Consider the following 17919-nt stretch of genomic DNA (forward strand, 5'->3'; position numbering starts at 1 on the left):
AAGGAAGGAAGGAAGGAAGGAAGGAAGGAAGGAAGGAAGGAAGGAAGGAATATCCAATGTGGGCTAAGAGCAGAAAACCAAAAGGAATCCAAATCAGAAAGTTTGAGTGATTCACAAATTATAATTACTGGCAATTATGTGTATCTCCCTGTGCAGCATTTCATACATCCAGCCATTGATGAAAATCTTACGGTGGTGCCTCAGTTCACAAACACTGTTGGTTCACAAACACTGTTGGTTCACAAACAGAAGCATTAGCCAAAATTTTGTTTTTGTTTGCAAAACGTGCATTGGGTGACAAACACGGACCGTGGCCATGTTTCCCATAGAAACACAAACATGGCCGTCTATTCCAAAATCATAGAAAAAATTAAATTTGGGAATCGAGGTACTGCTGTGTATGGAAATATTTTGACTTAAAGATCTAACTATCATAGAATATTATTGAGTCTGCTGGAAGAATTTTGTTTTCTTATATGCAAATTTGTGAAGCATACAGTAAAAGAACCGTTCTGATAAAAATGGCTTCTCCTCCAAGAGTCTGAGACCCGAGTTCTGCTTGCCCAATTACTCTCAACCTTAGGATACACCCCTCTGAATGTGCTCCTCAAACTTTCCCAAAGAGGAGTTGCAGGTAAAATGGGAAGTAGGCAGCAAATGATATTCCCATGATAGCTACAGGATCATAGGTTGTATTCTCTTATCCAGCCTTTGAGATGCATTGTTTATATTTTAGCCCAGAAATTCATGAAAACAGCCGTGGCATACCTCGGTTATTGCTTGGTAGATTTGCATGATTATTTTTGTTTTGTTTTTACAATAACATACTTCATTTTGTATTTTCCAGTCTAGTACTTTGGGTGGCAGAAGTTGTCAAACTGTCAAAACTTGAAATTACAGTGACAGCCTTATTTTCATGGTAAAACATTAGGATTATGTAGTCACATATTATTTACTCTATTTTGTTTACTAGAATGAGATACATTTATGGGTTCCTTTCTGCTGGATGATGGAGCAATCAACCGTACCCAAATATTATATAAAATTGAAGTCCTTTTCATTTCCAATTATTTGAGTAAAAACTCATTTGTCTGAAATTGCTTGTTTTTAAATCTGTCTCTTATTTGTTTATTCTTCAATTGATTCTACAAAAAACAGTACCTTGTCGCTCAGAATGTTTTTCTACTGCTGTTTTCCACAAAGGTCCAATCCTGCTTTTATCTCACTGCAGTGTGTTCTTTCAAAGACTCTTATACTTACCAACTGATAGCTAGCACTACACAACGTCAGCTAAAACAATAAGCAGCAGGAGATAAGCCCTGAAGCAAAGTAAAAATATAATCCTTATTTTTAAAAGTTCTGGGAGCAAAAAGATGAAGAAACACATGACATACCATATTTCTCTAACTAGAAATAATCCAGTATATTTTAAAGCATTTCTGCATATTTAATGTTACAACAAAGAACTCATAAGATATTTGGTCTTAGTTATTCTTATCTCTTACATTAAAGGAAAAAGCCAATGAATATTATCTTCTCCTAACATTCCATTTCTAGCATGCACATAGTTTTATTGGATAAAAGTACATGAGAACATGCAATGAACCTATCCTTGGTGCTGTTAATTTGGATGCAATATTTTAGATTTGATATTTTTTAAAGTATCTGAAGAAAATTTGAACTCCTTCTCATCTTTTTTATTTGTAGCACCTTTAGTTGATGGGCGTCATTTGAACTTGAAAGAAAAAAGGAGATATGATGATCAGTGCCTACATTTGTCTTTAATTGGTTTGTCTATACCCAGGGCCCTCTCAAGGTACCAACTTACATTATATTTCCTATATTATTTAGAGAATTTTACTGAATACCTGACAGTGGATGAAGAAGCACATGAATTTGTTGCAGAGCTGAAGGAGCCTGGGAAATATAAGTTATCTGTGACAACCTTCAGTTCCTCGGGAGGCTGTGAGACTCGCAAAAGTCAGTCAGCAAAATCACTCAGCTTTTATATCAGTAAGTAGCAAAGGGATAATTTTGCATTGTAGGGGACCTGGAACAATGAAAGTGTGAGATGAATGATGCTTGGGTGTCAATTATTCACAACCCTTAGGGATCCGGACAGTTCTTCAAGGTCAGGAGGGGCTCAGATCCATGAGCTTTTGACAGCAGAAGAAATATGTCTGTATGTTTAATGAGAACAAACTGCCCAGGGATTTAACATGGTCGCTTTTTTTTTTTTTTTTTTTGCTATTGTAATAATTGAACATTTATTAAACTGACCTTCCACATTTGCCATAACAAACTCTGCAATGACAAGGATGCATAGTTTGGGAAATATGACTTTAGTTTGTGGCCATAATGAAATGTAATATTATAGAATGGTGTAAAAATCTCATTATAGTATTAGAGTTATGCAGCTCAGAAGACAAAGATTTAGGTGCAGTTACACTGCATGGTGTCCGTGCAGTTGGCAGGAAAAAAGAAAAACCTGAATAATCCTAAAAGTCTCAGTGACAAGTCTTAGGATGGCTTCCACTGATTCTGTGTGGGGTAATCACACAGCAACAGTAAGCATCCCCAGCCTCAATTTATTTGAGCCTTCTAGGTCTGTATGATGCTTTTAGCTCAACGCTGTTTACTGCAGGTATAGAGGCTAAACGTCCATGAGCAACTTATCAGGAGTTCACTACTCCTTTTAATGAGCAGGAAAAAAAATCAGAAAATTTGCATAAAAATTGCTCTGCAGAGGAAATGACCACCATGTCCTCTATCTTCTTCTTTAATGGAAAATGCCACTATGCCTTAAAACATCCTTCAAAAGTGGACAGAAGAGGAAAATCAAGGACAGAAACAGGAGATCAGTTTATGTAGAAATTTAATATGCTGAAAATGAGCCCAGGATACTGTGGCATGCCTATAATAGAAAGGACTCAGGAGGCTGAGGCAGGAGAATGGCAAGTTCAAGGTCAGCCTGGGCTTTTAAGGAGACTCTGTCCCCAAATAGGAAAAAAAATTCAGTTTAGGACTGTAGCTCAGTAGTAGAGCACTTGCCTAGCATGTATAAGTTGCTGGATTAAAAAACTAGAACCACCAAAAAGAACAGGTTGAAAATGTCCCAGTATAACAATTTTCACTTAAAAAAAAAAAATTAAGCCAGGTATGGTGGTTCACACCTGTAATGGAAGGACTCTGGGAGGCTGAAGCAGGTGGATCAGAAGTTCAACCCCTTCCTGGGCTAATTAGTGACTGAGCGACACCCTGGCTGGAAATAAAATATTTTAAAAGGAGGGAGAGGGGGACGTAGATCAGTGCAAAGGAGCAAAGTTCAATCCTTACTGCTAAAAAAAAAAAAAAAAGTCACCACTAGTAAAAAGCCTGAAATATCCATCAGACATACAGAAAGGATATTAGTAATTACCTTGCATGAATTTCAAATATGGCAGATCTTTGATGTGAGAGCTCTTGGAAAAAAGAACAAAGCTGAATATTCAGTTCTCCCCATGAGGCTAAAAAAGGCTTTGCTGACCAAGAAATCCCGTCATGCTCCAGTGCATCCCCACTCATGCATTACGGCTCCCATTAAAACTGTCTTGTGATTCCTGCTGTGTTTGGTTTTTCTCTTCATTCAGTTGTGTTTCATAGCACACAACACATAACTCAGAACTCTGTGTGGATTATTTCTCTACACTTAGCTTATTTGTGTACATTTGGCTTCTCATACCAAATTATGAAAGGCTAGGATTATGCTATTTGCTTATTCATTCATTCTTTTATATATTCCACAACTATTCATTGAGTAAATCACTTTTATCAGTCAAAACTCTGCTCTTCTTTTTGTTTTGTTTGTTTTGTTTTGTTTTTTTAAAGACAGAGTCTTGCTATGTAGTTCAGGCTGGTCTTAATCTCACTATGTAGTCCAGGCTGGCCTTAAACTCAAGAGATCTTCCTGCCTCAGTCTTCCAAGTGCTGGGATTATAGGCATGTGCCACCATGCCCAGCTTCTCTGCTCTTCTTGAGTATTCAGAGTGACTAATAAAATTCAAAATATATCAAAATTGTTGAAATATATGATTATCTCAAAGATATTTATTATAATATTATCTACAAAAATATAGGCCACTGGGAATCTTTTTTTCTGTGCCAAAAAAAGAATGATATTTTTAAGTGCTTAAAATATTCTGCTCGATGGTAATGAGTTGTTAAGTTTACAACATATGTATATTCTACATTTTAAGAACTCTATTGCAGATATAAATGCTTACACTTAACTGGGTAGGCGAGCCACAAATTAGGATGATCTAATTTCACTTTACACAGGGTGGTCACACACCAGGTAACATTTGCAGCCCATTTTCCTGACTACATTGCATCAGACATTCCAGTATTGAGCTACTACACTAAAATTTATTACATTACAATTTATGTGCCAGGCATAATGGCAGACCCTGCAATCCTAGCACTCAGGAGTCTGAGGCAGGAGGATTGCCACATGTTCAAAGCCAACCTGGGCTACATGGTGAGTTCAAGGCCAGCCTGAACTCTGTCTTAAAAAAGAAATTACGTGTTTGTATCGTACTGTTATTTTTAATTACATAGCATTGAAGGCTTTCCCAGAAATGAAAATGAAGGTAGATATAACAGTCCCAGACAGTCTTATTAAGGGAACACTTTATTATCCTCATTTTTAATGTGAAAAAAAAGTCACAGAAAGCTCCCACATCTCAGAATGGGTATTAGACTTCAGGAATAGCTGACAGTAAAGCCCATTCCAGTGCATCTTGACATGACATTTACCTTGGGCTGATTATCAGGCCAAAGCTCTTCTCTCTGGGACAGTGGGCAGCTCACTCTAGCCTCCGGACCTCAGTTTCCTCATCAGTACAGTTATTTTCTATCCTAACAGCTCATGACCTGTCCATTTGACAGACACAATGACTGAGATTCACAGACATTCAGTCATTTGCCCAAGATTTTCCTATGAGCAAATTTGAGTCTTGGGCCACATTTCCTATTTCTGAGCCAGGCCTTTTCACTATTTCCTCTGATCCAGGAAGCCCCAGCCAGGGCGAGAGCATGGATTTTAGAATGGGACTTCTTGTGTTTGTGAATCCCAGCTCTATTCATCCTATCCATACAGAGGTTTAATAATGGTATTTATCTCACAGACTCACAAGACTTAAAAGATTGAGACACGTAGACAAGTGTAAATGTAGAGCCTGGTATATAATGCATGCTACATCTCTTTGTGCTCATTCGCGTCATTTCTTACTGTTACCCCCTTACACTATTTACACCAAGCAAGCCTGAGTCTGCCCTCCCCAGCTGAAGGACTGGCTCCTTTCCTCTCCTGGGTGTGAGAAATGCAGCTTTCTTTTAAGGGATGGAAAAATACATCCTGCTCACACTTGCATTTCTTGAGTGCCTTGCTGTGTATCAGACACTGGTCTGAGCATCATTTTAGAAACCTAAGAGAACAGAGCCTACAATGAACGCTTCAAGGAAGGTGTTTCTTGTTTTTTGTTTTTTGTTTTTTTTTGTACCAGGAATCGAACTCATGACCTCAGGCTTGCCAGGCAAACGTTTATGCCACTGAGCTATATCCCCAGCCCTAAGGAAGGTGCTTTGTAAGAGGAACCCACTATGTCTAGTAAATACAGGCTTCAGCCAGTTTATTTCATTGATCCAGCCTGTTGCCTGTTGCCTGTTGCCTGTTTCCTGCCTGACAAAGTCACAAGCTGCCTCTTTGTTCCCATTGCTGCCATATTTAATTTTTTCACAGCTTTGTGGGAGAGGCTACTTTGACTCTCAAAGCCATCATTTCTAGAGACCAAAGATCCTTATCACAAAGGAATCAGGAACTCCCATGTGGCATACCCACTCTGCTAAAAGAAAAGTAAATTCTCTCCTGTGCAGATTTTACCAGAATATTTCAGCCAACTGAAGCGGGGCTTCTGTCTGTCAGCAAAACTGTTCTGTTGTTGTGCATGCATCTGTTGTTTCGGTCAATGAGGGGATGATGGCAGTGAGGAATGAGGAAGGTGGCTGGGCAGAGCACCAAAGGCGTCACTGTTGTGATGCCAATCTTCCTTTGCATCTCTTTGTAAGGACTAACAGAAAACAGCACAATTTTAAAAACTGGAATCCTCTCTCCGAACCAGCTCAGTGTGCAACCCACCTTGTGTTCTGATTGCAAATGTCCAGGTCCTGCTGGAGAGTGGATTGAAGAATTGACTGAGAAGCCCCAGCATGTAAGCGTCCATGTTTTAAGTTCCACAACTGCCTTGATGTCCTGGACTTCCCCACAAGAGAACTACAACAGCACCATTGTGTCAGTGGTGTCGCTGACCTGCCAGAAACAAAAGGAGAGCCAGAGGCTTGAAAAGAAGTACTGCACTCAGGTAAAAGGACGGAGGCCCCCACTGAGGTTCAGCCTCCTGGGAGATGCAAGGAGATGTCAGTCCCGAGCAAGCTGAGGCTCCGCAGGGTGCAAGGGTATTGGAAGCAGTGTTATCCCGAGCAAGGAGCGGACCCAGGAGATAAGTGGGAATTGGCTGTTCTGCTACGATCGTCTTCTGTACTTTATAGGAGGACCCTGTTCCTTTTGGTCTCATTCTTTATTCTAGAACAACTGCTGAGCACCCAATAGGTACCGGGTCCTGGTGTCCACCAGAGAGGGTCTGAGGAGATTTCCTCAACGCACAGGATGGGAATCTGGATTCGTCCCATCCATACGGCAGGTTGCAGATTCATGGACTTCCATCACAGAAAAAGAATTCTCAGGATACATCAGTCAGAGGCATAAAGAGATTTACTAGGCAAAAGTTACAGTACACACTCAAAGAAAACAATGTGGGCCTTCAAGAGAGGTGCACTATAGTCTAAAGCTAGGAATATTTATTGATGTGTTTGTGGCAGTAGAAATCTGCTCAGTGTGTGAGTCAACAGGAAATGTGGGCTTGCAAACAGGAGAAAAGCAATGGGCCACCCACTGTTAGAAAGATAATAGCTCATTTTATGGTGCATTTTTACAGGAAAAGGTCGTGGACTCAGTCTATTGCTAGCTTCTTTTTCTTTCTTTTTTTTTTGTTTAAGATGTTAAAAATGTCTACGATATTTTTCCTAAAAACAGCTTTGAAACCTTTGAGTCTGTTTCTCTTATAGTCAGGTTTCTGCCCTTTACGTTATCAACTGAACTAATTTATCCGCTTACACTATGGTTAAGGGGTGGAGCTAGAAGAAAAGAAGCATAAACAAGTATGGGTAGCCCTGAGTACTTTACGATTTTGTCCTGAAGGCAAGATCATGTGAGTTCGCAAAAGAAAGAGCTGGGCATAAGTAATAGGGATGGAGGGTTTAGAGCGTTCAGAAACAGCTCCGGAAAACTCCACAGGGGAAGAGAAAGACAACCAAGCAAGGGTTTGAGGTTTTGTCTTTTCTTCTGTTTCTTTTTTAAAAACGTACTTTCCATTTATAAAAAAAAAAAAATTATAAAAGCAACGCATATTTGCTGAGAAGAATAATTTGGAAATTAAAACCATCTAAAGTAACCTCACGTCGCGAGTGGCAAAAGTTTAGAAGGACGATGGGCGTGAGCGCCCTCTAAGGGGGCGGAGGGGCAGGAGTCGGAAGACCGGGGGTCAGTGGACAGCGCGCTGAGGCCTGAGTGAATGAACGCGCGCCCCATCACCGTTCCCGAACGCACATCTGCACCGTAAGCTGAGAGTAGACCTTAGGTTCAGACGGAGCCCCTGAGAATGTGGAGCGCAGTTCTGTTTCCCTAAAATTTGCTTTTAGTTTTCCGTAAGGTGACATTAGGTAGATTTTGGTGTCTTACAAACACACATTTTCTCTAAAGGAACTTTTTAGAAAACCCTGAATTACCTATTCATGTACAAAATGTTTGGATATTTGCCCTCCTCCCCTGAAAATTAGACATTGGTGATGCTTAAACAGTGAGGAATTGTAAGGTGATAAGACAGATGCACGAATCACGGCCTTTGGAGCACTGAAAGCTGGAGAGTGCCGAGATAAACCCCGCTGGAGGAGGAAGCCACCCCCTTACTTGAATTAAATCAAGCAGTAAACACTCTAAACTGATTACTTTTTTTTTTTTTTTTTTTTTTTTTTGGTTTTTCTCCGGTATCGGGAACCGAACTCATGACCTTGCGCTTGCCAGGCAGGCGCTTTGCCGCTAAGCTAAATCCCCAGCCCCTAAACTGATTACTATTAATCACAGTTCACTGTGAAGCTCATTATGTTCCTTCCCATATCTAAGGTAAATGGCAGAAAAAACGTTTACGTCACAGACAACGACCGAGAACTCAAATGGCTGAGGGTCATTGCTTTCCTGACCCATCTAATGTACAAATTGAGTATCTTTTCCTCGTTCTCCTTCCCGTTTGAACATTTTCTTCCTACTTCACAATATTTATTATACATTTTGATCCTTATTTACACTTTCAGTTTCTCACACCAGAGACACCATGCAATATTTAGACATGTGACCAATTTATTTCACCCAAAGGTATGGCCTCAAGGTTCTCCACGGCCAGCTAGATCTTAAAAAATATAAGTGAGCCAGGAAAGGCCAGTCTTCAGTTCACTTTACTGATGCCCTCTCGAAGCGCAAACATTGAACTGGTAAGGAATTTGGATGGGCCAAGAGGCTGATATTTCAAGTGAGTTGTGGGAACTAGAATACCACCTTAAGTGTCATTTCAGTGACCACAAGCCTTTTTTGAAAACTGTATTATTGCATTGTGTTATTGTTATACTACTCTCACCCATTGCCCCACTACATACACACACACACACACACACACACACACACACATGCTCTTCAAATGAGAAAAAAATGGGTTGAAAGGAGGGGAAGGTAGGGGGAAAAAGAAAAATCAAGACATATCATGTACAGGTACAAACTTGATATGATTAATGTTATTGTTATGTATATCTAAAATATACCAATAAAATTTCTTAAAGAATAATAAAATTGCCGGAAAAAGAAAGAACTAGCCTGGAGTCATGTAGCCATTACACAAAGAAATGTATAAGATGATCGTGTCAGGTCAGATCAAACTAGTGCTAGGGAAATAAGCCCTAAAGCAATCAATATGCAATAGGAAAGTAATAATATTTCTTTAGTTCTATATTCAGTGGTACCGTATTTATATTAAATAGAAAACTCAAAATGTAGTTCTATCTTTCTATTTTTTTGCTGCTGGGAATGGAACTCAGGACCTTGTGCTTGCCAGGCAGGTGCTGTACCACTGATCTATACCCCAGGCCCTAAAATGTACCTCTAAAATAAGGTGATCCTAATACCTTGTAAAACAGGTGTGTCCTATATCAATAATTGAATTCTTTGATTTTGTAATAGTTTAGTATTATGGAGCAAGAGGGAGACATGGGGGTAGACTGCAGGTCTATAAACAAAATGTGTGCTTCGTACAATCTTGTATCTAAAGGTAATATTATACAATGCATTGAATAGTCATAGAATACAGGAAACAGTTTCTGGGTATGAAATTTTCCACTTAAGGCATCATAATGGTGCTAAAAAAAGTTTGAGACTCTAAGCATTTTAGATTTGGGGATTTTAGACTAGGGATGCTAATACTATCACCAACTGAAGTGGTTTCATTCTTTTACAGTCTCACTCTGTCTACCTGGCCGCTATCATTGACTATGCGCTGACCTCATGCTCTTTATGTTACCCTCAAGATCTGTGAGACTCACTGCTAATGTCTCTACTCTGCCCTTCAATTTCATTGAATCCAGTGTGACTGTGTGTAAAGTAGGTCCTATGTGAGGTGCTAGAAATAGAACAAAGTAGACCTGAACCCTAATTTTATGAAACTTAGATTTTAGCCCTCCTTGTAGGTACACTATGCACATTAATTTGCATATGTCTTAATCAGATAGATAAATAGATGATAAATGGAATGTTTATAAAATACTGTGAATGTTTAAATTTTCACAAATTTATTACAGTAAAAAGTATGTTGGCAGATAAAATACTGTGAATGTTTAAATTTTTATAAATTTATTACAGTAAAACAGTAATACATTGCCATTAATCTCCCTCAAAATAGTCCCCTTTGCTTTAAACACACTTAGCCACTTCTGGCCACTTTCTGAAGCAGCTCTGGAAGTATTCATTCGGGAGACTCTTTAGTGGCACCCTTAAGGCTGCCTCAGTGTCCTGAATCAATCCAAAATATTGACCTTTCATGGTCATTTTGACTTTGGGGAAGAGCAAAAAGTACACAGCGCCAGATCCAGTGAACAAGGTGGATGAGGACACACCATAATTTTTTATTTCACAGAAATTAATGCAAATAGTTGATTACCACAGGATAAGCAATACATATAAAGAATACTTTTAAAAATTTATTACAGTAAAAGACACATTGTAGGAATTCCCCTGAAGATACTCAAAATTCCGCCCCCTCCCTTCAAATACATTTATTTCATAGTTCTTTGCAATGTGCCTTTTATTGTAATAAGTTTTATAAGTTTGTGCAAATGTTCTTGGGAAGAGTTTCATGATACATCCCTCCAATAAACATGATAGTGGTACTTATTTATAAATGTGTGCTGAACATAAAGTCAGTGTTACACCACTGTTATATTTTTAAAAACTCAACTACATCTTCAAAGTAAATGTGTCCTCAGCATTTTCTCCAAAGGTATACAATCATGCAATAAATAACACATTCATGTATATTTGCTCTTATTTGTGATCTAACTTGATTCCTTCAAATATTTTCTGATAACTTACTGTACATTAGGAAAGCATAATACCTGGCAAAATCAGACAAACACAAATCAGTCTTTTATCTTTCAAATGAAGAAAATGCTATAAGGGACCTCCCCAAAGTCATACAACTAGTTAGTATCAGACCTGAGACCAGGATCCCAAAATCTGAGTTTTCAGTTAGTGCTTTTCCTGTGGATTACAAGTGCTGCCTGTGGGGAGGGTCACCGTGCCACCCTCCTGACAGAATGCAGATTGCACACCCAGCAGCAGACACGTGTGGGTTTCTGACTTGATTTCAATAATTGCTAGTTGTGAGAACTTTCTATCAGTCTCAGTGTTTTCATCTGTGCTGCAGGAGAGAAGGAGAAGCCAATCTACCTTACAGCTTTGCAATAAAGACAAAATGACTTGATGTTTAATGGAATGCCTGGAACATAGTAATAATAAGCTCATTTTTAAAGTCTTAGCTTTTCTTATCATCTAGACTAAGCTGGATGCTTTCTGATTTAAGGGAGGGAGGTGAAGCAGCTCCAGAGGTCCTGCACAGAGAAGCTGAGTCACTAGAATGAACGTATGGCAAGAGCTAAGAGACATAGGGTGACATAAGTGGACATAAGAACATTTCAGACTTAAAAGACCATTCACTATCAGCTCATTCAACCCAACTATTTAATAGTCTATCTTAGATTTCCTCCAGTTCTTTTCTCTAGTACATCTTTCCTCTTACCTCTTTAGCTGAGGAGGGTGGGACTTGTGTGTATTTGGTATGACCTTGAATACAATCAAGTTCTGGGTATTGAAGATTAAATTAGTCAGGAAAAATATTAGAATGCTTACATGAGTAGAAACTAAGAGACATGTGGAAAGCACATCTCTTTCTATTTGTAGAAAGCAAAGCACATATTACTTAGTAAACAGAATGTAGGAGCATTTTTTGGTCTCACTTTCAACACATCTGCATGGAGCTCAAGAATAAATGAAATGATGTGGATATACAAGAAACATCTACACCTCCATGTTCATTTCAGAGGAAGCAACCTAAGTGTTCATCAATAGATGAATGCATATGTATAATGAAATATGATATAATTTTTAAGAGAAGGAAATTTTGTAATTTGCAACAATATCATTGTCCCTGGAGGACATTATGTTAAGTTAAATAAGCCAGATACACAAATGGCGAATTTCAATATGTGACCTTGTTTTGTTCAAGCCAAATACTGCGTGATCTACATATACATGCAACCTACAAAAATCAGTCTCATAGAAATACAGAAAGGTCATTACCAGAGGCTGGAAGTAACAGGAAAAAGAGCAAAAGAAAAGGGGAGAGATCAATCAAAAGGTATAGTCTGACTAGAGGAGTGAATTTTAAAGAGCTGTTGGACTGCATTGCGACCCCAGATAATAATTGTGTACTATATATTTCAAAATTGCTAAACACATTTTAAACGTTCTTACCAGAAAAATTAAATGGTAAAATGATGAGGTGGTAGATATGTTAATTAGCTTGGTGTAATCTTTCTATAATGTATACATAGATCAAATCATCATATTGTACCCCATAAATATATGCCATTATTTGTTGGAGGTAGATGATAGATAGATAGATAGATAGATAGATAGATAGATAGATAGATAGATCTATCTGACACAGAGGGATGATAGTATAAATACAGTATAGGTTGGCAGTTCAGCAAGTATTCGGACATTGGAGGGAATTTGGTGTTTATAATTTGTTACTAAGGCAAGTATTTTCTAATACCATTGCCCTCTTTAAATAAAAAAAAATAGCTGTTCTTTATTAAAAAGTTACAGTTTCCCTAGGATGAATTTTTTGAATTTAAGGCATAATATTTAAGTGGCTATGATTCCAAGTGTTCACATGAATATCCAGAATCAATTAGTGACTAAAATATCAAACTAAAGTAACTTTAGCATTATTCTAAGACAATCGATACTCTGTATGCTTTGGGTTATTCTAAATTCTGAATATTCTAAATAAGCAAAATTTGTGGTAAATGAGTTAGATTAGCATCTACTGGTATGGTACGATGTCTGCACTGTGTTAAGTTTAAAATTGGGAGCAGTACTGCTCATCGAAAACATGTATGGTTGAGTAGTACATTACGTATGTACATCTGTTAAAGGAAGGGATAGAAGAATTCCTACCAAATGTCAAGCCCTGACCTGTGGGGAATAGATGACTTCCGGTTTATTTAATTTGCTCTTCTATTGTGTGAACAGTTTTTAAATGAGCATGTGGTACTTTTGTCCTTAGGATGTATTTTATTTTAGGTTCTTCTTTTGGTGGTAGTGGTGGTGGTGAACTGGTGCTGAGCTGCAGCCACAGATTTTTCTTTTTTTGCTACAGTCTTGCTAAATGCTTAGGCTGGCTTGAGCTTGCCATCCTCCTTTCTCAACCTCCAGTGGGCCTGGCTTAGAATATATTTTAAAAGGATAGTATAAAGTCCTGCTTAGTTGTGCATAAGAAGCATGTTCTCCACTAACAGTTTGTGTCTTGAGGGAATTCTCTCAGAGGAGGACATCTTGCTGATAATCTGTGTATAAGAATCCTAGTAGAATTAAAAATGTAAAATGTGGACAAGAAATTCTGATGTGAATGTATAAACAGGAAAGGAAGAATGTAAATGCTAATTTATTAATTCAGTTTAGTTTTTGTTTTGTTCAAGCCAAAGGAAAAGAAATTTTGGTATGCTGCTCCTACTTTTATGTACAGCAAGTTGAGCAGTCAAATTATACAATTTCTATTTTGTATAATCAGTGTAAATTTTATAGCATATCACCAGTACTTTTTATCCTTAAAATTTTAATCACACTTAAAAAAACCTTACAGCATAGGTTAACTGTCAACACTATTGCTCTCCATTGATTTGTGTTACTTCCTACGGCAATTCTACAATCTTATGTATCCCAGAGGCCAAAATTTGATCAAAGGATTTAACGTTTCTTGATACTCAGATTTAAGTATTCTCAAAATCCTGTGAAATATTGTTACTTATATTTTAGCAATGAATAAACCAAGATAAAATTTTTAAGTAAATTATTAATATATCCCTGATCTTATGCAGAGAATAGTCAAGATTTGATTTCAAGCAGTTCAGACAAAGAACTTGTATTCTTTACACTAAGTAAGACTGTCTTAAATATTAGAAGCTCCAAGAGGCAAAGCAGCTCACTTCTTAACTTGCAGCTGAATCATCAATACTTGTGCACACCAACATTCAATTTTAATACATCCTTTTTATTTATCTATATATTCACACTGTTTCTCTCTATGTAACATTTCTTTTTGTACATAACCTATAGTCTTTTTAGAGGACAGTAAAGGGGAGCTCATCTAAACAAGAAATGTTCTCTCTAACATTCATTTTAAGGTTATAACACATTTGCAAAGTGTTTACAAATACAGTGTATCTTGATGCTTTCCCCAGTGACTTGCCCATAGTGTAGCTTAGAGGTCACAATACCAGGATTCTAGTTCCCAATGGCGAATTTCAGTATGTGACCTTGGCCCTTCTCTGGCTTTACTTCTCAATCTATTAAATGAGAGATTTGAACTGGATAATCTCTGAGGTCATTTCCATTTCTATAATTAGATATTATATGCTTCTAAGTGACAGGAGACTAAAGACACTTCTGCACTGATCTTTGCATGTAATCAGCTGACACTACGATTTAGTGTGTCAGAGTATCCTTATGGTATTGCTGATTTGATTATGGTTAAAAGCTGATATGTCTCTAGTGTGTGGAGTTACAATTGACATTGATGCATATAAAGCAGTTCATGGTGCTTATTAAATCAAGCCATAAAATTGAATGTTCTGGGTTCTCTTCAGGGTCTACGTAAACTATAAATCATTCCTAACTTTAAAAATCTGACCTTCCCTAGCATGAGTAAAGGCTTCTGGATTTCAAAGCCAACTGTGGTTCCACAAAAAAATCCCTGACTACTACTTCAGCCTCTGTCTCACACTCTGAAAGCCCAGCTCTACATAAAACTTCTTGGGTGTTTGGTTTAAAGGTGAATTCAAGCAAACCTATTATTGAAAATCTGGTTCCTGGTGCCCAGTACCAGGTTGTGGTGTACCTAAGAAAAGGACCTTTGATTGGACCACCTTCAGATCCTGTGACATTCGCCATTGGTAAGTTGCTAGCCCTAAGAGGAGTGCAATGTTCTTGTTCAGTATTATTGACATAGATGGAAGTGCTGTATGAAGTCAAGCCATAATTTACTTTCAGAACAGAGTAGTTTCTTAGTGTTCATGAGGGTTTGCTCCTTAGAACCCCCCACAAACACACACACAAACAAACACAAAAGGATTTCAAATCTATGGATGCTCTAGTCCTTTAATATAAAATATCATAGCATATGCATATAATCTACACACACCATCCTAATGCCTTCAACCATCACTAGACTGATTAAGCATTTATAAAACCCAATACAATTTAAAATGCTACATAAATAGTTGTGACACTATATTGTTTAAAAAATAATAACAAGAAAACAATATGCACGTGTTCAGTACATGTGGGGGAATATTTTCTATCCCTGAGTTGTTGAGTTCACAAATGTGGAACCTGCTGATATAATGGGCTGAGTCTAATAAATAACTAGGATTGTATACCTAGGAAACATCCCCAGCATTTACTACTTGGGACAAAGTTAGAAGCAAATATATATATATATATATATATATATATATACACACACACGTGTGTGTATATATATATATGTGTGTGTGTGTGTATACATGTATATGTATATATGTATATATATCATATATGTGTATGTATATCATGGTTATTAGTAGTTATATTAGAAGTTTAAAAATGGACAGTGAAGTAGAAGTCTTAAATCATCAGCCATTGCTAAGATATTAATCATTCTTTCTCCATTTGTTTCCTCACTCCCCACCCCTCTTCTTTTTAGTTCCCACTGGAATAAAGGATTTAATACTCTATCCCTTGGGTCCCACAGCAGTAGTTCTGAGCTGGACCAGACCTTACTTAGGAGTATTTAGAAAATACGTGGTTGAAATGTTTTATTTCAACCCTGTGACAATGACTTCAGAGTGGACAACCTACTATGAAATCGCAGCGACCGTCTCCTTAACAGCATCAGTGGTAATCCTCCTCAGCCAGCTGTCTCCCTTCCTTATGGAAACTCATCATTTCATCAAATGTCCCTGTTACCAAATGTGTCAGCATACATTATCTGTAAATTAAATCATTTTATAAATACACATATGTAGCTTTCTACCTTGAAGATATTTTCACTTGCTTTTGCTTTAGTTTTTATGGATGCTTTTGGTTCTGATTTTATCTTTAAAAGGAAAACAATGGTGAGAAACTAGCTTTCACCCCAAAGTGAAATTACCTGTTAATAAACCATTCTTTTCTAGTGAATTTCCTCAATACAGAATAGAGCCATCAAGTGCTTAGTGTTCCTTTCATCTCCAGAGGAAGAAATAACCAAGGTTTCCTTCTGGTCTCCAGCAGTGAGTTGACACTGTCTCTTGTGGTGATTCTTCTGGATATCTACAGATCAGTTAAATATCTAAATTTTTAGATCATTACAGTATGCTTTTCAAGAGCGCAGATAATGATTGCTTTTTCTGAATCTAGAATAAGTTTTAAAATGGTAGGTTGCCCATGGGTTGTGTATGATGTACCCAGAGGTTCTCTACCCCGCTGATGAGCCTGGTACTTACGACCCAACATTACTCCTGCTTACAGTCCGTGCTGGAAGAATACAAAGTCATGAGAGGCCACTTTCCTTAGAAATAAAATGATGTGCTTCATGGATGGTCACAAAGAAGAGCTATTTCATTGTGTAATATAATTAAATAACTTGCAAAATGAGGCCAAAATTAGAAATATGTCTTTCAGTAGCTTTGAGTCATCTCTGAGTCTATAGTTTTTATTTCATTTTATGGCTCATTTCATTTCAGAAAAAAAATGACACACAAGAGACATAAAAGGGCACAAATTATGCATTAATTTGCTGATGACCTCATGAAAGCAAATCTACTTCAAAGATATTACTTTTTCCCTTAGTCTTTTGTCTCCTTGCTTTTTCTTCTCCTCATTCAGAGAATAGCTAATCTGTTGCCAGCCTGGTACTACAACTTCCGGGTAACCATGGTGACATGGGGAGATCCAGAGTTGAGCTGTTGTGACAGTTCTACCATAAGTTTTATAACAGGTGAGTGGTGTGTGGGATGGTTGAAAGAGAGAGAGAGAACATTTTTCTGAGTGGATACTAAGGGGTTACATCTCCAGAAAGGGCTATTCACCTACCCCTGATTGAGCATTGTTTTCATGAAAGATAAGATCATTCATTATTTATTTAGCTGGTAATCTTTAAAAAGTAAAATATCATCGTTATTCTGTGTTACTGCCCCTTAGCTTTATCCCGAGTCACTGTCCTTGTGCTGTCCTGTTGGAACTGACTAGAATAGAGATGTAGCAGGCAGAGCCTTTGGCTCCATACTGCACACCATTGACTTCACCCATGTGGTCATTCTGTGTGCTAGAGAGCTTCCATTTCTTATTACTTGCTTACTAATTCAGCTCTTTTTTTCCCTTCCATTACTGGGGACTGAACCAAAGGCTACATCCTTATTAATTAAGCTCTTTTTTCACTTGTAGCACTGGGTATTGAACCCAGAGACACATGCCCAGTGCTATCTATCTACCTATTTATTTATTTATTTTTTCAGTTTGAGGCAGGGTCTCAAAAGTCACTAAGTTGTCCAGGCTGAACTCAGACTTATAATCCTTTCCCTTAACTCCCAAAGTGCTGAAATTACAGTCATGCCCCGCAGTACCCCGCTAACTAAGAACTTTTAAAGTCATAGGCAAGCTGTAGTAAAAACCATTGCAGAAGATAAAAAGAGGCTTTGGAGACAAAAAGACTTGGATCTGAATCATGACTCTGCCCCAGATCACATGTGAGTGGGAGCAAATTAACTTTTCTAAGGCTCAGTTTTCTCTATATGTAAAATGGGCAAGAGAATGGTATCAATTATCTACTATTATCATCTATCTTTATTCCTCTATTGAATAAGCTACTTCACAAACTACATAGCATAGCATTTAGGTACCTAAATAACTATTAACCATAGATC

At 37.7% G+C, this 17919-nt stretch overlaps 1 protein-coding gene across 3 annotated transcripts in view; it reads left to right on the forward strand.

Moving 5' to 3' along the window:
- Ptpro (protein tyrosine phosphatase, receptor type, O) overlaps positions 1–17919 on the forward strand; it is a 229001-nt gene that overhangs the window by 131431 nt on the left and 79651 nt on the right. For all 3 annotated transcript variants that reach the window (XM_013511680.1, XM_005379017.2, XM_013511681.1), the window contains exons 6-10: positions 1852–2013; positions 6202–6398; positions 14808–14928; positions 15720–15913; positions 16883–16994. In XM_013511680.1, coding sequence (XP_013367134.1) covers positions 1852–2013; positions 6202–6398; positions 14808–14928; positions 15720–15913; positions 16883–16994 — 786 coding nt within the window. The remainder of the gene's footprint in view (positions 1–1851; positions 2014–6201; positions 6399–14807; positions 14929–15719; positions 15914–16882; positions 16995–17919) is intronic.

The sequence above is a fragment of the Chinchilla lanigera genome, unplaced genomic scaffold, assembly GCF_000276665.1.
Source record: "Chinchilla lanigera isolate Chin_1 unplaced genomic scaffold, ChiLan1.0 scaffold00012, whole genome shotgun sequence".
In the NCBI taxonomy this organism is placed as follows: domain Eukaryota; kingdom Metazoa; phylum Chordata; class Mammalia; order Rodentia; family Chinchillidae; genus Chinchilla; species Chinchilla lanigera.